Source organism: Caenorhabditis remanei, chromosome III (genome assembly GCF_010183535.1).
Source record: "Caenorhabditis remanei strain PX506 chromosome III, whole genome shotgun sequence".
Lineage (NCBI taxonomy): Eukaryota > Metazoa > Nematoda > Chromadorea > Rhabditida > Rhabditidae > Caenorhabditis > Caenorhabditis remanei.
This window is the reverse complement of record NC_071330.1, coordinates 1,049,939-1,070,787: the sequence shown is the minus strand read 5'-3', so window position 1 is coordinate 1,070,787 and position 20,849 is coordinate 1,049,939. Positions and strand designations below refer to the sequence as shown.

Genomic DNA, 20,849 nt, shown 5'->3' with positions numbered 1-20,849 from the left:
TCATCATTTTTCAGTTAAAAATGCCGCCGAATCAAGTGCTCACAAGAATCGGTCCACGTACTCCATCACCAGCCGCCGTACGGAATGAATCCATCGAAAGATCGGAAAAATCATCAGAATTCGGTCCAGAAGTCGATCCGATCGAAGTCGATCGAGTGGATTCCGGAGAAAAGGAATCTAAGGTAGATGACGTCATGGATGTGGACGACGTCGGAGGAAAACAACGAGGCGAGACTCCAGAAGACGTCAGGGAACCAGAAGCCATGCCACAACCTCGTGAATCTTCTCCAGATGACGTATCGGAGCCAGAAGGAGTGTCCCCAGAGGACGTCGACCTGATGGAGGATTCAAGTTCTCCACGAAATGCTCCAATAGATGATCCAGAAGATGTCAGAATTCCTGAAGTCAGAGACGTCTCTCGAGAGGCTTCAGAAGACATCGAAGACCCGGAAGATCCAGAAGAATTCATAGATGACGACGCCGACGTGGAGTCCATCTCGAATCCAACGTCTCCATACAACCAAGATTTGCCTCCAGAATCCCCAGTTTTCGCTCCACGATCTAACAACAGCTCACCGAACTCTTCACATCATTCAGAAGCCGACGAGGATCGACGACGTCATCCTGACACTCCAGAAGAAGATATTCTGATGGAATCATTTGACAAGGAGAATGCGGAAATCGAAGAGCAAAACGAGAATGATTCGGAGGATCAGGATTCAGATGAGGTCGTAGAAGATCAACGACTTCATGTAAATATGGCGGCTCCAGAATTGGTAGGACTCGTTCCACGGGATCCAGAAGCGAGAGAACCACCAACTGCTCCATGTGGATCGTCAGAATCTGCTCCAGAAGCCGACGAAGAAGACGTCGTCTTTGTTAACCAACGCGAACGATCCGCAACACCACCGCCTGACACCTTCGACGAAACGCTAGCCTTGGAATCTCCGGAAGGCAGAAGGCTTTCCGAAGGCTCTGGATGCTCCGAAGATTCTGGAGGCACCAAGACTCCAGAAGTCAAAAAAGAACCGGAAGACCAGATGCCATCGCCGGATATTTTTGAAGCAAGTTTTGTCCAGGATCCAGATGTTCCCGGACCTTCTGATCAAGTCGTGGAAGCTCCAGAATTCAGAAGACCAGAGGTTAAAGTAGAAGATGAGGAAGAAGCTCCAGAATCCGCTAGCCGAACTCCATCTCCTGAATCAGACATTTCTGAAGATAATGCTGTCGTTGAGGCTCCAGAATCCAGAAGACCAGAGGAAGCTCCAGAAGTCTCACGAACTCCGTCTCCTGAATCAGACATTTCTGAAGATAACGCTGTCGTTGAGGCTCCAGAATCCAGAAGACCTCCTAGCGAACGTTCAGAAGAAGCCGTCGACGCTCCAGGAGCATCTGAAGACATGCGATCTTCATCTTCACGATCTAACAGTCCCGATGATGATGTTGTTATGGAGGATTCAGAATCCAGAAGACACTTGTCAGATTCTGAAGGCGACGATGCTCCAGAATCTATGGATGATGTTGTTATGGAGGATTCAGAATCCAGACGACTTTTGGGACGCCCACAAGACGAAGAAGATTCTGCAGAATCAGACGACGATAGTGAGATGCCTTCAGATGACATTGTCGGCGCTCCAGATGCTCCTGAAGCTCCAGAATCCATGCGAACTCCATCTCCTGGATCCGGCATTTCTGACGATAATGGCGTTTCTGAAGCTCCAGAATCCAGACGACTTCTTGGAAGACAACCAGGCGATGTGGATTCTGCAGAATCAGACATCGACGAAGAGGATTCTACAGAAGACTCGAGTGATGCCAGGTATGTGCCCGGGCGGCGTTGAGCGCCTCCCATTTTCAGTCGAAATTTGAAAATGCGACAAGAAAGAGTGTGCGAAATGGAGAGACGCAGACACACTCTCTCGATTTTACACACTCTCTCTCGTCGCATTTTCGCCTACTTTGAAATCTTTCAGCGCCCAAAGCGCCTCCATAGGCACATCCCTGAGTGATGCATATGACGATAACGCTGTCGTCGAGACTCCAGAATCCGGAAGACTTCTCGGAAGACCACCGAGCGAAAATTCAGAAGAAGCTGTCGTGCCTCCAGAAGCAGTGCGATCTCCATCTGCAGGATCCGACATTTCTGACGATAATGGTGTTGCTGAGGCTCCAGAATCCAGAAGACGTCTAGAAAGACAACCAGGCGATGCGGATTCTGAAGAATTAGATAACGACAGTGAGAAGTCTTCGTCGTCAAACGACAACTTGAAGGATTCTGATGCCGACGAAGCTCCAGAAACCGATATGGCTCTGCTACGTGAATTCTTTGAAAATATTCCTGGAGGCGGCGACGATGACCACGGCACGCCTTCATCCTATCACTCATCGGAAATCAGTAGTAATCCAACGACACCGGAACGTCATCAAGCACCGCCAGCTATTGAAGTCGATAGAGCTGTTTACCGACAACCGGACCGGGATGACGACGTGGCGGATTCTCAGGGAACAGGACGACGTGATGGTGGAGCGGATGCTGGAACGTCATCAGTAGTCCACGGTATGTGATGTGACGCTTGGCGATCTGGTTGGAAAGTTGATGACGTGAGGATTCTGAATCCCTACGATGTCTGCTTTCCAACCATGTCTGAAACTCTCCTCTATTATAATGGCACGCTTTTCAAAACCGTTGGTCATAACGGTCCAATTTTTTCGTACCTTTTTTCTTTACCATTTTTCAATTCTAATTTTTAAATAAAATTTTCTCATTTTTCTTGAACTATAAATATTTCACGCTTTAAAAACGTTGGATATTAAAGCTTCTGAAGAATTCGACGTCGATAGAGAAGCCATCAGCAAATTCCACAAGGACTCGAAATTCTGAAGAAAGCGAGAAACGGGCGTCGTGATAATTGAATTTTGACGATGTTTCTCTATATAATTTGTATATGATAAACCTATTTGTCATCTGGACTTGCTTTGAGATCAAAATTGTGAGTCAAAAAATGTACCGAAATGTAGATATCGATGATATCTATAACTGGTACGATAGCCACTGCTAGAATGCTGAAAATGGAAAAACTTGTCACATAACAGACTTACAAGGGTCTTGAATTTTCTATAAACTTGCAGACATATTGTTTCGAATCTGCTTTTTTTTAATGGTGATAGTCAATACAGTGCAACACTCCTGAAAAGTTGAAATTTTTGCTCCGAAAGTTTGCTCATTTTCCAGCGACTATATGTCGGGTTATGCTGGAAAATGAGCTATTTTTCGGAGCAAAAATTTCAACTTTTCAGGAGTCTTGCACTGTTTTGACTATCACCATATTAAAAAGAGCGGATTCAAAACTATATGACTTCTAGTTTATAGCGAATTCTATGATTTTCAGCTCGAAATTTTGATTTCAGGCGGATGGAGTATGCTGAAAATGCCATTTCAATAAATATTGAACTGAATCTCTCTTTTCGGATTTAGAACAACAAATTCAAAAGCGCTCCTTTGTTATTTTTTATGGCGCGAATCGAAATTTTTGTCGAGATTATTTCAAATTTATTCTTACCCCCACGAATTCAGGATTATCCGACAACGAAGAGTTCGTCAAAGTCCAAAAAAATCAGCCACCAAACGGTAAGAAACGGACGAAGCGAGGAATAAGATACGATGAAGAGTTCAAAGTGAGCGTTGTGAAATACGCACGGGAGAAGGATATCGTAGAAGCCACCAAAAAGTTTGGGGTCAGCAAACCGAGTGTTCTTCGATGGATGGAGCAAATAGAGCTATCGGAAGTGGAAGAAGAGGGGCCAGAAAGGAATGTGGGTTCATTACGGTGGATCTTGTTCGTTGTTGAGATGGAGTTATGGATTAATAAGCAAAAAGAGAAGAATCTGCGACCGACGAGAGAGGAAGTTCTGAAGAAAGCAGAGGAAGTGGATTTGCAGATGCTGGTATATGCTGAAACATATTGATGATATAATATACTTCATCACATTTCCAGGAGAACACAGATTGGGTGCATAGTTTGTTGAAAGAACACGATCTCTTACCTCAGATCAAATCTGAGCCAGAAGAGGTGAGCATTCCGAAAATGATCGATCACATTTTGTCTCTGGAAACCACTCGGATCGAGAACAGATATCGAGCGATTCTAGCGTGTGATGAGGTTTATCTAGACTTTGATTGGTCTAGAACTGAATCAGATGAGGCGAAACAGGTATACAAGTCGAATTTTTGCTGAGGGACACCCATAAGTTGCAGGTCTCCATGACACTCACTGGACACGAGATTCTAAACGTGGCTGTTATGTTGTGTGCGAGAAGTGATGGCTCGAAGTGTCGCCCATACGTGTTGCTACCAGTTCGGACACCTGATGGCTTGATTACTCACGAATTTCAAAAATTTATGAAGTTGGTGTGGGCTGGAACGGCGGAATTCGATGAGATACTAACGCAGGATTTTCTGAAAAAAATAGTTGGGAACTCGGTGTCAACGGGACAACTATTGATTTGGGATGACGCTGAGACGCATGTTAGTGATGGTACGAAGAACACGTTGAATCGATTGAATATCGATGCGGTGGTGATACCTGAAGGGATGGAGACGTTCTTGCAGGTACTTGAATGATGAAAAGACTGGGAAGTTGAAGGAGTGGGGATTCTGAATATAGGTTGAAATCGCTGAAAACTGAGAACTACACTATTATGACCTTCCGGATTCCATTTCTGGCGTCAGAATTAGCTGAATGATGTCAAGGAATGAGTTATAGCTCCATGAGAAGAGTATGGTTACAAATGCGCTCTACCGAACTATTAGCCGAGCATTTCTATTACAACTGCGCCTCACCGCAAACGAGACGGTATCGACGGGAGATTCAGAGTTTTTTTTTTCCCGTCGACACCGATTTATATAGTTTTTGACTTATTCTAGCATTTTTTCAAAACAATTTACAAAAAATACTTGCGAGAATAGGTCAAAAACTGTGAAATTTTGTGTTGGCGCGAGAAAAAACTCTGCGTCTCTCGTCGATACTCTCTCGTTTGCGTTGGAGCGCAGATGGTGGACTGCTAATAAGAACTCGAGTTAGAGCGCCTTCTTTAAAACGTCATATAGCCCTCTTCACTTCAATGTCAGACAAAATCTGGCAGCAGATTCAGAATCTCCACGTCTCCAGCTTTCCAGCCATACCTGCTATTCCTGAAAATCTCAATTCCTTACAGGCGTCCAATTGTTATTGGGAAGCACCATTCAAAGCAAAAATCCAAGAATTCTATGAAGAATGGATGATTCACGGACAGAAGGCGTTCACAAGAACCAGAAAAATGAAACCGCCACCAATGAATCTCTACTTGAAATGGATACTTGATGCGTGGAGAGAACTACCAAAGGATTTGATAATTCGATCGTTCAAAGAGTGTGGATTGAGCACGATTCCTGGCGGAGAAGAGGACGAGTCGCTCTTTTGTTTTAGAGAATTCCCACAAGGACTTGAGATGCTCAAGGAGGCACGGGCACCACCGGAGGAATCAGAAGAAGAAGGAGTGGTGAAACAAGAAGAGCCGGATGAATTAGCAGATGTCGTTGTCAAACAAGAACCAGAGGATTCTCAAGATTAATACTAATTTCTTGTATAATTTGTTGATATTTTGACTTAAATTGTGATTATTGCTTAAAATTGGCCGACTAACTGAAGAATGAAGAATGTCTTGTAGTTTTGGATACAGATGAAAAGCGCTCTATTGAAGTTTTGAAGGACTAAATTTGCGATAGAGCGAATTTGCATTTTTAACATCGCTCTAGTATAGGCTCCGCCCACTTTTCGATAGAGTGCGCCAGAGCGCGTTTGCTTTCGCTCTATCGGGAACTTTGTTGAAGCTCCGCCTAATTATCAATAGAGCGCATATGCACTCATAGAATGTAAATTCCTCTCATCGAAACAACTTTCAAAGCTCCGCCCACTTTTCGATGAAGCGCAGTTTCAGCAGAAATTACACTAGAGAACATTTGCATTTTCACTCGGTGCAAATTCGCTCTGGTGCGAACTTTTTTTGAAACTCCACCCACTATCCATTAGAGCGTGTTTGCTGCATCTTTAAAAAGTGAAACAGAGCGCATTTGCAGTCATAAAATGCAAGTTCGCCCTATCGGAAACATTTCGGCAAAAATTACACTAGAGCAGATTTGCATTCACACGAATTCCCTCGATCGCAAAAAAAGTGCAGTAGAGCGCACTATCACTATGCCAACTCGCTCCACCGAACAATGAATGTTTCTCCATAGAGCGCGTTTCCGACATCCATAAATTAAAAATATAATTTTTTTCAGCTCCATCTCCTCGAAATCCTCAACAACAAAGTCCACATTCGAGCGACAATTTCAACTATGACGGGTCACCAGAGATCTAACATTTTTTTCATTTTTCTAATTATTTTTCTTCTTTCTAAACTGCATTCCACTTTATTAATGTTGACCAAATCTCTTTTATTGAACTCTCTAATAAAGTCTCCTCCTCTTTTTCTCTGCGTCTCCTCCCCGGGGGCTCTTCGTCTATTTCTATTTCCTGCTCGAGTTGCCATGACAACTCGAGCACGCGACGTCTTCTAGTTTCTTCTTCTCCGACAAAAAGAAATCATTCAAATTCGAATAATATCTACTATTCACAATTATCCAATCGATAATGCAAAACTATTCTCGAACTGATTTCGCCCAAGTGGGCACCACTAATCGTGGATGTATGAAAGTGATTCCGGCGGAGAAAGCCAGCGAATTCGATGTGGTAAGATATACGCCCTGTACGACTGTTGAAACATTGACTGGCGTGGCCGAGGGGTTAACGATATAGCTCTTTGTTCTAGAGGTTGGGGGTTCGATTCCCCGGCGGGATGGATTGGTTTTTTCTTTTTTTTTTCTTTTTGTGAAAAAGTGAAATATTGAAATTCGGAACGCTTTTTATAAAAAAAAACAATTTTTTCGGGTTTTTCGATTAAAAAAAAAGAATTTTCCCGGATCTTGTTGTTTTTGGGAACATTGGTTCGATTTCTGTGGGAAAAATTGATTTTCTATGTAAAAATATCAAAAAGTAGAGAGTTTGAATCGATTTTAGCTTTTGAAAACTCGATTTTAGTACTATTTTTCCACCTTACTCAGCTTCCCTCGTGCCGACTTTCCGCACCTTCATATACGCTTTGCCGACGGGCTCGTAATTGTGAACCGCGTGCACAGGTGAATCGCGGCAAGCGTGTAATTTGTCAAATATTGTTCGCGAACTTGTCCCGATACGTACAAGCGATGATACCTATTATACAAAGTCTTCCCGACGAGCCGGATTCGATAAATTCTTCTTCGGTAAATTATTAATAGGAAAAATAGATATTGACTATACCAATTATTTTCAACTCTCATCTCACAATACCAGACGAGGCCACCTCTATCATTGGAAAACTCCAAGATCTAAAATTCGTGAGCATTTTTTCACTCACCGCGTCCTCAGTAAAATAGTTAGTCCTACGGCTCAATAAAACATTAAGCTTTCTCCAGTATTGCGGTACAACTGACATGAATAAGTATTCGCCCATCCAATAACACTAACAATTCATTTACCTTCCACGTGTTCACTATTCTCCCTCTATTTATTTCAAGTCCCCCCCCCCCCCCCCTATTGACCTTGCCACGTACTCTCACGTACGTATTTTAAATAAATAAATAAATCGGTCTGTAATTGGTAAATGGCGAATATTGACGAATAATTCACATATTGCTCGCAAATCGCGACTAAAAACGTATGATATTTGTGTAATCGCGATCGGTAATTGTTCACCTATCGCGAAAATTATTGGAATTCGCTGGATTTGAGAAAAAATATTTATTGAAAATAGTAAATAAAAAAAGGACAAAAAAGGGTAATTCAAAATATACAAAGTAAAGAAAGTTATACATTATTTTCCGTCCTCAAGAGCTACGCCTCTTTTTCGAACATGCAGCTCCTCTCCTCTCCAAACAGCTTCTTTGAATCGTTGCAGTCGGTGGTGTTGGTAATGCATTACGCGTAATGGAGTTGAAGAGTAGTTCGATACTCTGAAATAGCAATAAGTACTTCAAACAAGAAGTTTTTAATATTACCTAATAATGTTTCCATGTATTCTCAGCTAGTTTTTTCATCCAAAATTGATTGAGTTATTGCACTAGCCGAATCTGAAAACATGTCTCCATTAAGACTCTCAATATGATTGCAGACAAACCTCTTCTTGTAGATTATCGAATCAGTTTTTTTAGGAAGTCACATTGAGAGACGCTCTTACAGAAAGAGGTAAAAATAGGAAAAAAAGATAAAATAAGTAAAATGAGAAACAAAAGTCTTGGAAAACATGTCCCGCCCACTTTTTCGCGATTTACCAATAACTTATCAGGTTTTTCGCGATAGTCTAATTATTCGTCCATTATTCATCAATGCGTATAGTTTCGCTATCATGCGTATTACTTGTCTCCCAATTTCGCTACCAGTGAGTAATTTTCCGATTACTCGTAAACGTATGATTATTCGTGAGTCGCGATTCACCTGTGTGGTCGTGTGGTTAAGGCTGTTTGTTTTGGTTCCGAGAGTTGATGGTTTGATTCCACCTCTGTGCCATTTCATTTGTGTTTTCTTGAAAAGAGCTATTTTTGTTGAAAAAACAAAGAAAAATAAGATGGAGAATTGAAAACTATCTCAAAATTGAAAATACCGCCACTTTTCCAAAAAAGTGGCGCTGCGGTCGCGTCGCGTGCGTCATTGATATGTCTGACAGTTCGCCTATTCACGCACGCGGATCGAACTCGAAAACTTGAATATAGGCACGGTGCCTGTCCCCTACCGTAACCCTTATGGTTGCGTTTAACAGTAGAGCGCACTAGCTTACCTCTGTACCCCACCTCTCGGTAATATTATCCCCTTTTTTTCAGATCGTTGTCGGAGGTCAAAACGGAAGTCTGATTTGTCTCTCCCGCAAATCCAATGACACCACGGTAAGTTCTTATTTCAGGAATTTATCATCAGAGCACACTTTCAGATCATCTTCAAAACCCAACCAGGCTACCCGATCCAGTCTCTTGCACTCGGTGGTCCACAGTCTTCCAAAAAGAAGGATAAGATATTTGTGGCATCTCAGAACACTGTCCGAGGAGTCAATCGGCGAGGAAAGACGTTTTTCTCGATGGAGACGAATATGGCTGAGACGGCAAATCGGATGTTTGTGAGAGGATTGGATGTGGTGTTGACTGGGAGGAAGAGTTACAGTCGATACAGGGATTCGCATGATTCTAATGTAAGTGGCTCGTTTCATCATTAAAATGAACTATATTAAGTTTGAAAATGACATTTTTAGAATCCGTACGACAAGAGCTTTCATATGAGTATAATCATGACCACCTTCTAAAAACTTTGAATTTTTGGGTCCTACCACGAAAAGGAGGTCAAGAGTCAAATTTTGAGAAACAGAGCATGATTATACTTTTCTGAACCGTAAGAACTTGCAGGTTTCAAATAGTCAAAAAATTTTGAGATTGGTGCAAAACGAACCGAGATATGAGCAAAAATGCCGATCACTTATATCGTTAATACCTTCAAAATTAAAGAAAAACGAATATTTTCGAAACTGAACTACATTATACATGACAAATCGTGTCGAGACCCAAATTTCTGAATTTTAGAGATTACGGTAGCTCTGAAAGATGCGTTGTTCGTTGAAATATCTAATTTTCCAAATTTTTTCTTCTTTTCATCAAATTTTCTAAGATCTATCTCTGTGTTTACTGAGAAATGACTAACGGAAAATTCTTTTTGTTATCTGGAACAGAGTTGAGCGGAATGCGGTTTTTGAAATGGCGGAAAGCGGAAGGCGGAAGGCGAAATTCCGCTCAACTCTGATCTGGAATAGAAATCTCTCCATCTGTATAATTAGTCCTGTCGATATGATGTGATAAGTAGACTGCTCAACAATAGTTCATTAGATAATAAACCAATAATTAACACTAGAAGGGGGTCCGGTGTGGGTGGTTTATGAATGTCTTCTAACCACAAAATCCTATCCTGGTGACATCACGATCGTCCTCATGTAAGAAGACTTGCAAGAATGCTTTCTTCACGTCAGCGGTAATCATCGTTGCTCCAGATCTTAGCCTGGTTATATCCGGTAGAATCGATGGACTTTGGTAGATCATGTCGTATCCTTCGAAGTGGCTTCCTCCATCTACCATCATTTGGCTGTAGTCTTGTGGGGTATGAGCACTACTTGAAGTGGATTTCTCCATCCATCTCCTCTTGGAACATGCATATACGACCGTATATCTTTATCGGCTTCTAGTCTTGTTGACCCTTCTTGTATGACTCATTCTTTCTCTCGACACTATGTTTCATCTTTTTTGAAGCAAAGAGAACACAGTTTCTGCAGTTTCTTCTGTCGCACTTGTCTGCAGAGTGTCCGATCTTGAAACACTTCACACAGCGGTCATCTGATCGTATTATTTCCAGCCGTTCTTTCAAGGTCTGGATGTGTCCTGCAGTCGCTTCCCCAGTGTCCTTCTTTTTTACAGAATTGGCAGTACGGGTTTTTGGTTTCTCTTGAATGGGATTTGTCCGTGGAGGTTGGATTCTTGTGATGTGTTCTGTAAATTGACTCTCCCCAGTGCCTGGAGAGTCTGGCTTGAATGTGTTGATTGGTTGGTGTGTTGATTATACCTCGAACTTTGGTAATTAAACCATTTAAGTAAAGTAAATATATACGAGTTATAATAAGATACAATAACAGTAAGGAATTAACAAATAACAATCGGTATCGGTAAAAAATGGTAAAAATATATAACTATAGCAGTGGAAAGAAAAAGGGGGAAAAAATAAAGAAGAATGATTTCTTACTGCTATGATGAAAAGAATGAGGGGACAAACGTCCTTGGTTAAGGGGCGGAACATATAAGCGGGGGAGGAGAAAAGAATTTAATAAAAATATGATTCACTTCGATAGATTGAGTTTGATATAGATTTTCGATAGATAAGAGATGTTTCTTCGTTATTAAATTCCTTATCGATAAGGAAAATATGTTCGTTATTTGATCTTTAGGATTGGGACAAAGTACAATAAACAAATAAGGAAATTATACCAAAAAAGAGACCCGAATCGGGTTCATTCTGCCTATTTCTGCCTCTGATCTATTGAGGAGTTTTCATGGCATATGCTGATATTCTCTTTATCAATTCGAAAGATTTCGTAGCTGCCCAATTCAAGACTGCAAACGTGTTTAATTCATCTTGAGACTTGAGTGAGAAGAACTTGTGTTCTTTCATCCATTCTTTTTCTTCTAACAACTTCGGTCCGTTCGACCATGGAAGAGTTGCTTTTGTCCATTCCCGAGATCGACTGGGTTCTGGTCAGTTGTGACATGACCGAACACCACTTCTGTTCCACTGTCCTCGATCTGGCTTGAGAGTTGTCTCACCGCGTTCATTCTGTTGGTGACATAGACTCCTCTCTGGTGATGACTTTTTCAAGGTCCTCCAGAATCTTGTTTAATGTCCAATCTTCTGTGGGAGCATATTCCGAAAGGGGACTTGAAGCATTTGATGAAAATTTCGAAATCAGCATGATGGAGACCATTGAGAACTATGTTGACTCTTTGATGGGCTTTGCGAAGTGCGTTGGAGAAACGAAAATCGGAATTGAATAATTTTGATGAGTTGTCGTTTCTTCCCTGGAGTCCGGGGGTGTCATACGACTTGGGAAGAAATAGCTACGAGGCTTAGTGTCACTGAAAAAGCATTGGAAACAAAAGTTTCAAATAAAATTCAAACTTACAGGCTAAATTTGGAAAAGTTCTGCAAGAATTTAATAAAAATCAAAAATACAGGGACCAGCCATATCCATGAGGCAGTCGAATAATAATAGAAAAAAAAATTAGCATTTAATAAAAATCAGGTACATATATATACAACATTTTACGTTGCCCATTCCGGTAGGACAACTAAAAAGCAAGACTGACGAAAAAGAGTCATGCAAGGTCTTTCGGTAGAGAGATTGCGAGACGCAGAATTTTTTGTTAGTCACTTCTCAGTAAACACATGGACACGTCTTAGAAAATTTGATGAAAAGAAGAAAGAAATTGCAAAATCAAATTTATCAATGACGCACGCGACGCACCCGCAACGCATCTTACCGAGCTACCGTAATCTCTGAAATTCAGAAGTTTGGGTCTCGACACGATTTGTCATGTTAGTGTAGTTCAGTTTCGAAAATATTGGTTTTTCTTCAATTTTGAAGGTATAAGTAATTAACGAGGTCTGCAATTATTTAATTAACTGCATTATAAGAGTTTTAAAAGAAAATTACGCGAAGGCAATTGACTTGAAACGGATTTTCAGCTAATTTCAGCCAAATTAGACCAATTCTTGAGAAAAAAAATAACTACTTTCCAAACATTTCGATTTTGGGTCCCGCCGCGAAATAGTAATTGAACACAATTTTCAAAAAAAAGATTTTGCCTCAAAATTAGTTTGGCTCATAACTAGCTCCATTTTGCTCTAATCTAGGAAATTCTTGAATTTTTGAAATCAGCGTATTTATGCGGTTCAGAAAAGTATAATCATGGCAGGGTTTTGAAAATTTTGAGTTTTTGGGTCTCGCCGCGAAAATGAGTTGGTAGGTCAAAAAACCAAAAAACCAAATTGTTCCAAAACAGGGCATGATTATACTTTTCTGAACCGTCTTAATATGCTTATTCCGTTTTTAACAAAGAGATTTGAAAAAATTGAAAATTTTCTAAAGTTGGGTTTTGACCGTTCTTTTCGTGGTTGGACCCGAAAACAATATACCCCGTAATTATACTTTTCTGAACCCCCTCTCTCCGCCCGTTCCAAAAATCCCACTATTCCAGAACTATCTCTGCACCGAAGACATCCACGACGTCGTGAGTCTCGTCTTCGAAGAAGCGTGGGGCGCACGTGAGTACACCTCAGTCCTCGCGTGCGGTAACTCCACTCTCCAAGTCATCGAAGGCAACAACCTTGCCTACGAAGTCCGTCTCGACTCTGTCCCATTCACCGTCGCCTTATTCATGGGTGACGGTGGACACACTAAAATGATGGTACTCTACGGTACTAAGACAGGCCGTCTTGGTCTCGTCAGTCTCCCTCAAGGCGGTGGAAAAATCCAATGGGAAATTGACACGACGAGTGGCGCGTGTGTGACTACTATCGTTTGTCACGCGGTGACGGGCGGTCCGTTTCCGGATATTATTGTGGGAAAAGAGGATGGCCTTATTGAGATTTATACCATTGATGAGACGGATCACCCGCATTTGTTTGGCACTTTTGTGAGTTTTGGTTTTTTGGAAAATTTTGAAAAATTCATACTGATTTAGCACTGGGCGGTGCGTAACTTGCTTCAAACTGAGTTTTATGAGCTGAGAAGTATACCAAAATCTAGATCTCGACGAGTTCTATATTTGTGATTAAATATAAACCAATGAGGAATTTGCCGGCCCGGATTCAAAAAATATGCACAATTTTGTCACAAAATTTTCTGATATTTTTTTGAAATTTCAATAAAAATGGTCGGCCGACCCAAACGATGAACAAATATGGAAAAATAGACGTTAAGTTCATCAGCCGTCATGATGTCCAATTGTACTGAATGTTGGCATAGTAGTAGATCAAATCTAGGTGTTCAATTTTGCAGTTGACAATTTTTTTGTACGGGCACTCCCTGGAGAGTTATAAGCCTGTAGCCTAAGCCTAAGCGCTGATACCAAGTTCGAAGGAGGAACCCCAAAATTAGTGATGTTTGACATTGCGTCACATTTTTCGTAATTGTCTTCAACTATTTATTTTTTTATATAGTTTTAGATCAAATCTAGGTCTTCATTTTTGTAGTTGACAACTTTTTTGTACGGGCATTCCCTTGAGAGTTATGAACCGCGAAGGGAAGCATGCATACCTTCTGCCATTTCGGAGCTGCAATCTTCTACAGTCACTATCTCTCTAAGGAGTGCTCGTACAAAAAAGTTGTCAACTTCAAAAATAAAGTTCCAGAATTAATCTGATTGATTCCCAAATTTCAAAATAACCGGACACCAACTGACACCATTACGCCTTTTCCAAGTTTGTCAAATTAGGATTTTTTTCTCAAAATTTGATTTTTTTTTCAAATTCTCATAGAAATTTTCTTTGAATCTACATATTTTTCAGTCCTGCGACGAGTCGATCACTGGAATCTCATGTGGCAATGTGGCATCAAAGACTGAGATTGATATAATTGTCTGCACTTTCACAGGTATGTTCTGTCTGTCTGTCTGTCCATGTGTCCGGATGTCTTTCTGTATGCTTCTATGTATGTATTAACACTCTGATACCAATCATCAATGTCAACTCAATCGCGTCAACGACACGCCAGATTTTTAATAATTCCAGGTTGGCTATTCTCCCTTGCGAAAACAAGTCGCCCGATGATCGAAAACCTGCCAGTCGCTGCGAATTTCAATGTGAAAATGCAACAGTTGAGGTGAGGGTGTAATCGGATATCCTATAAGTTTGCAAACATCTATTTCAATTTTTCAAGATGACGTTTTTTCTGTGCTATGAATTATTTAAAGGAGGACTGAAGTCATATTTTTTTATTTCATTTTCTGATACTTCGGAAAATTCTGAACGACTTTCATCATTGGAGCATGTGCTGAAAATCGCTCTAAATGCCCTAAATTCACGTTTTCCCGGCTCAAAAGGAGCCTAGATGGAAGAGTTTTTCCACGCGAATTTCTTCCTCCGTGTAGTCCTCTCGGACAAAATTATTTCTTTTAATTTCTCGATTTTTCGTTTTTTTGCCTTTTTCAACAAATTGTCGTGTTTTTTCTTCTTTTTTACGATATAAATTGAAAAAAACACGAAAATTTGTTGAAAAAAGCAAGAAAACGAAAAATCGAGAAATAAAAAGAAATATTTTTCTCCGAGAGGACTACACGGGGGCGAAAATTCGCGTGGGAAAACTCTTCCATCTAGGCTCCTTTTGAGCCGGGAAAACGTGAATTTAGGGCATTTAGAGCGATTTTTAGCATATGCTCCAATGATGAAAGTTGTTCAGAATTTTCCGAAGTATCAGAATCTGAAATAAAAAAATATGACTTCAGTCCTCCTTTAATAAGGAAAAGTTCAACTTTTTCTTTTTTCAGATCAGAAGTGGAAGAGCTGCAATCGAAAGTCAATGAGGAGCGATTGAGATATGAGGAGATTACGAAGAGACAAGGAGGCGGCGCCGGCTCGACGTTCTTTCATAGTTTTCAGGTGAGATCGATGAAATTTTTGAATATTTGAGGACAAGTCGCTTTCGAATGACTATAATCATGACTAGGTTTAGAGAAATTGAATAAAAATTTAAAAGCGTTTCTTAAAGTTTTCATTTTTTCCAACCTCTGAAAAAAAACAGCGTCAGATTTACCCATGCGCCTTTAAGAGTCGACATGAGACCTAAAAACTACAGAATTTTTGAAAACTGAGAGATGAATATATTCTTACAAAAGTTGTTGTTTTCATGGACTCAAAATCTGGGCAATAATTACAAAATCTGAATGGTCAGGGTATATTAAAAAATTCAAAATTTTCACGATTTTAAAAGACTTTTACCCTTTATTTTGACAAAAGCAGATACAGATGATCAAAAAGCATGAAAAATTAGCTAAATGTTGGAAGCCAAATTTTTTTTAGTGAAAAAATTTCTCAGAATTATGATTTTTTGTTGTAATAATGGTGATTAATATAATACGCATCTTTCCCGCATTTTTGATATATTCGGACCTTTTTACGATGAGTTATAACGATTTAGCCAAGCATACCACTTTGGACTTCTGGAGCTGTAGCACGATGATCAAGATTCACAGAAGCATTCTAATATTATATTTTGTTTTTATGAACGTTACTCAACATTTTGAACTCAAAAAATCATAGGGTCCAGTTCAAAAATAAAAAGTTTTTTTTCCGGATTTTCAAATCAAGATCAGGAAAAATCGATAATCAAAAAAATCAGCTGATCACTTTGAACAAAACACTTATTTTAGTTTTACTGGATATTTCAGCTACCTTTGAAAAAAAAGTTTACACAAAACGGACTTGTTTCAGCAGAGATACAGATGAAAGTATGGAGGTATATCTCACTTGTGCTCGCTACTGGATTTGTCATTTTAGACCTTGAAGTCGCAAAAATCGAATTTGAAAGAAAAAACTCTGAAATTCATCGAATTCGGATGTTAGGATGTTGCAGTCAAAATTTTTGATAAACTTTTGATTAAGATACCTAAAAAGTAGCTAAAAATTGATGCCTAAACTCTGAAAATACCAAAAAACTTCAATTTTCGATTCAGTTGTCTCTGAAAATGTAAAAATTGACACTGTGTGAACTGCTACAGTTACCCTAATGTCCATTCTCTAGATTCCTTATTTCCAGGTACACGAGAACTTCGAGTACAGTGCGGCGCTCGGCGCCTACAACCTAACCATTGAACTAGTCATCCCCATTGACTTTGTCGTCGTCCAAAGTCAACTACCAATCCGTCTGATGGAAGTGGAAAAGAATGCGTCGGTGGTCAGTGAAGTCCATCAGGATGGTCTCAATCCGTGGCCACTTCTGGCTTCGTACCGTTGTCAGGCTAACGTGTGTCGTCTGGAATTGCGAGTTCAGGCGAGCGAAGGAGACTCCGGGGTTATCAATTTGTATGTGTGCCCGAAGATTATGCCAAAGTGTGCGCAGGTAAGGATTACGGTAGTTACGAGGAAGGGGGGGGGGCATTTGGACAAACAGATGGACAGACAGAGAAGAAAAATGGGTAACGGAAATTGGGAAGGAAGCAAAAATCTATAAAAGTTTGGGATACTTGGACAATTGGACTGACAGACAGGGAGATAGATGAGTCCAAATTTTGAACAGATAAGATGCGATGGCTTGGACATCCGGACATCCAGACAGACAGACATCTAGACAGACAGACAGACAAAGCGACAAAATTGTGTGAAAATCTGAAAATCTGAAAGTTTCGTACATCTGAGATACCAGGGGATATCCGGACACACAGAAAGACAGACTGACAAACCGAAATCTTCAAAATCAAAAAAGTTAGGACATCCGGAAATCCGGACACACAGATGGACAGACCGAATCCAGTCGGTTTCGGGTTATTTTGGATATCTTGGAATCCGTCGAAATTAGGGGAATTTGACGAAATCCGGGGAACTGTAGACATCTGGAAATCCGGACACAAAGACAGACTTTTTTGAAAAAGTCAGTTTCATTATGGATCGTGATATCTGGAACACAAAATCCAATATTTTCTGGAAAATTCGTGTAACTGCGGACATCCGGACCGACAGACAAACAGATATGGTATTCAAAATATTCCTGAAATCTAATAATTCAAGAAATCCAAACATCTGGACACCCGGACACACCGACAGCTCTAAAAACCTCCAACAATCTTCTCAAAAACAGGGGATTTCATGTTCATTTCATTTTCAAACCATCAATTTGAGAAATCAAAAAAGAGAGAGAGAGAGGGGGACATCAGACACACAGAAACAGAGAAATTCAGCAATTATCCAGAAGAGAGAATCCATTATCCATTAGAGAGCCAGCGCACAACAACTCATACAGTCTCGAGCCGATGAGTAGAAGCATCCGAGATTGCAGCCACATTTGTCGAGAGCGCGTTTTGACATCAGACTGTCGGCGTCCTGAAAATTGGAAATTTTTGAAGAAAACAGACAATTTTGACCATTATCAGACAAAAATTGCACTATTGTGCACTGAAAACCGTCGATTTGAGGGACAATTACAATGCACCCTTTTTCAGCTGAAAACGTCCAACTTTGAGAGGGTGTTACGGTATTACTGATTGTCCCACCAACTAAAATGTTTAATGGATCATACAGATCAAAAATAGATCTCTATTTTTGTAGTTGACAGCTTTTTTGTATGGACACTCCCTAGAGAGTTATGGTCATTTTAAGCGGAGAGCTTGAAAATCGCACTGGGCCGATTGGAGAGAGAAATTACTTTGCCGGTACGTAACTTGCTATGGAGCGTCCCTACAAAAAATTTGTCAACTACAAAAATGGAGCTCTACCTTTGTTCTGTATGATCCATAAAAATTAACTTTGTGGGACAATCAGTGATACCGTAACTCCCTCTCAAAGTAGGACGTTTACTGTATCAGGGTTGAGGGGAGTTCCGCGTTCCGCTTTTTGTTTCCGCTGAAAATGTTTAATTCTGCCCTCCGCAATTTCAAAAACCGCATTCCGCACAACTTGAGGAGAAGCCTAAGGTATTTGTCTGCTTGTTCAGTTACTTGGTATATCCGGACCAGCGTTGGGAAATTCCGGGTCGGGCCGGGCCGGGCCGACTGAAAAATTTTCCTCGGCTCGGCCCGACTCCTGTAGAAATTTGAATATTGTTGAAAATTTGTTTGATTTTTTTGCAAAAAACGTCGAATTTTCTACTATTTTTTAGAAAACCGATAAACACTGAAGCGTACAAGAATTTCGACTATTTTTTTATAAAAAAATTCAAAAAATTGTGAAAAAATTGTGCACATTTTTGAAGCCGGGCCGGGCCGGGCCCGGCCCGGGCTGGCCCGGAATTTCCCAACCCTGATCCGGACAGACAGACACACAGACATTATGTGTGTCCGTTTGTTCTGATGTCCACTACACTAGTCTGAGGGTGTCCCCTTCTCACAAAATTATTGCAAATTTTTTGCTGTTCACTGAGCACAAAAAGTGTGAACACAATAGAGAGAGGGGGTAGCGTCATTAGTGGATCAGGCGGATCCTTTGGAATAATTAGGGCGTTGGAAAGTTGTAGTTTGTAGTTTGGCACACCGATTCTAAAAATTCTGAAAATTCGTGTGTCCTACAGCCTCAAAGTTGAAAATGTGAGGGTTCTAAATTTTGTTCAAGACAAAAATGAGCTATGTTGCGTCATTTTTAGTTATGTAGTGTGTCTGGGATACTGTAGATCTTATCAGTCAGTAAATCTAGTCGTGTGCGTTTGATTAGGATATCAGATGTTCTTGTGTCTTATTTTACATGTAGTTCGAAAGCAGAAATTGTTAGGATTCTGAATCTGGTTTGAAAATTTATAGAGGACAAAAATGAATCGAGTTGCACGGCTTTTAGTTCATAATTTTTTTTAGAAAACGTGACTTTCCAGAAATTTTTTTTGAAACAAGGGTCAGCTAGAAAGGTTTAAAATTCTGACATTTTCACATTAGTATGTATAAATTGATAGAGCTTTCTACCCTTACAGTAACCCTATAAATCTAGAACCGAGTTTTTTTCTCAGTTAGACAAGGCTATGTTATTTCTGCCCTCATACCAAGGTCCCCTTCTTTTTCCAAATAAAATAAATTAATAACCCCTCAAAGGACCCATTTATCATTGTTTGTGTGCCCTTTTCCTTATCTTCGTGTCCCCCCCCCCTTTTTGGTGACGTTTCCTTCTCAAAGTCTTTCTAAAAAGCGAATATATATTTTCCTGATGATGTTTCGGAGCACAAGGGGGAAACATTGAAAAACAAAACTAAGGGGGGGGATGCGCTGGCTGTCAGAATAATTGAGTGGGGGTATCTATTATTAGGAAGTAGTGGGGCTATATTCGTATCTGGATGGTTATGGAGGGCCGAAATAGCATAGCCTTGTCTAAAAGAAAAAAAAACTTGGTTCTTGATTTATGAGGTTACTGTAAGTGTGGTATTAGCACGACACGCTTCTTACAACCGCGCTCTACGAAAACCGAATAAAAATTGCGTTCGAAATTGAGAGACTCAGAGAAAAAGAGACAAGGGGATTTCAATAGAGCGCAGTTGTCAGAACTGGGCTGGGGTCATATGTGTCTAGAATATGAAAGATAAAACAGGGGATAGGAGCGTACTGTAAACATTAGGATACTGTAGTTTTCAGACTTCTCAACAGGATTACTGTAGAGGACATAGAGCCCTTGTTTACAGTAGTTTCACACTACTACTGTAGCTTCCTGTACATATTATAAAGTTTTGAGACTAACAACTACAGTAAGCTTTCTATCAGGATACTGTAGTCTTCAGACTCCTCAGCTAGATTACTGTAGAGGACATAGAGCCCTTGTTTACAGTAGTTTCACATCACTACTGTAGCTTCCTATACATATTTAAAAATTTTGGGACTTACAACTACAGTAACCTTACAGTAACCACACAAATACGTTAAGGTCTTACAATTAGTGATACAGTACCCCTCATGCTGCTACCGTAATCCCTCCGCACCTCTTATGTAAGTTAGTCATCCCAATTATCCTCTTGAAAATATTTTTGTTATGATCTATACCACTAGACCCTTTAATTTACTTCTTACTCAAAAAACTATACCTTTAATCTAGAAAAAAGCGAGAATAACAAAAAATAACCAACTGGTTTACAAGAATCGGCGTCTTGAGAGCTTTCAGAAAATTTTGAAAAATTGTGAAAATTTTTGGTGGGTCCCACCACGAAAACCTTGTCCCATATACCGTACCCCCAGAGACTCACCTGTAATCTGCTCAACGCCACAAAGAACGGATGGGCGGACGCGGTGGCGACGAGTAATACGGAGACGGCGAAGAGCACAATGAGCAAGACAACTCCGCGCATTTTTGTGTGTCGAGAGGAGCACAAAAGTGAAGAATTCCTTCGAGAAAGATCTTTCCTTTTACCAAAAAAAATGGGGGCGGGGCTTCAGAGAAGGGGGAGAAAGCCACGCCCACTTGGGGGGGAGAAATTAGATATTGGGATACAACGAAAAGAAAAAGAAGAGTGTGATTACGATGAATCAGAGATCTAAA

At 40.4% G+C, this 20,849-nt stretch overlaps 3 protein-coding genes across 3 annotated transcripts; 1 reads left to right on the top strand and 2 right to left on the bottom strand.

Annotated features, from left to right (window-relative positions):
• Window positions 1-1,105: 1,105 nt before the first annotated feature.
• GCK72_008349 (uncharacterized protein) lies at window positions 1,106-1,852 on the bottom strand (the record flags this gene model as incomplete). Its single annotated transcript, XM_053726783.1, has 1 exon — window positions 1,106-1,852. The coding sequence occupies one exon, from the start codon at window positions 1,850-1,852 to the stop codon at window positions 1,106-1,108; it is 747 nt and encodes a 248-aa protein (XP_053586360.1).
• A 4,819-nt stretch (window positions 1,853-6,671) lies between these two features.
• Window positions 6,672-17,218, top strand: GCK72_008348 (uncharacterized protein; the record flags this gene model as incomplete). The annotated part of the gene is made up of 9 exons (XM_053726782.1): window positions 6,672-6,770; window positions 8,933-8,995; window positions 9,040-9,294; window positions 12,893-13,330; window positions 14,205-14,289; window positions 14,427-14,517; window positions 15,182-15,293; window positions 16,450-16,752; window positions 17,120-17,218. The coding sequence occupies 9 exons, from the start codon at window positions 6,672-6,674 to the stop codon at window positions 17,216-17,218; spliced, it is 1,545 nt and encodes a 514-aa protein (XP_053586359.1).
• A 400-nt stretch (window positions 17,219-17,618) lies between these two features.
• On the bottom strand, window positions 17,619-20,658 carry GCK72_008347 (uncharacterized protein; the record flags this gene model as incomplete). The annotated part of the gene is made up of 2 exons (XM_053726781.1): window positions 17,619-17,729; window positions 20,557-20,658. 2 exons carry the CDS (start codon window positions 20,656-20,658, stop codon window positions 17,619-17,621), a joined length of 213 nt encoding a protein of 70 aa, XP_053586358.1.
• Window positions 20,659-20,849: the final 191 nt, after the last annotated feature.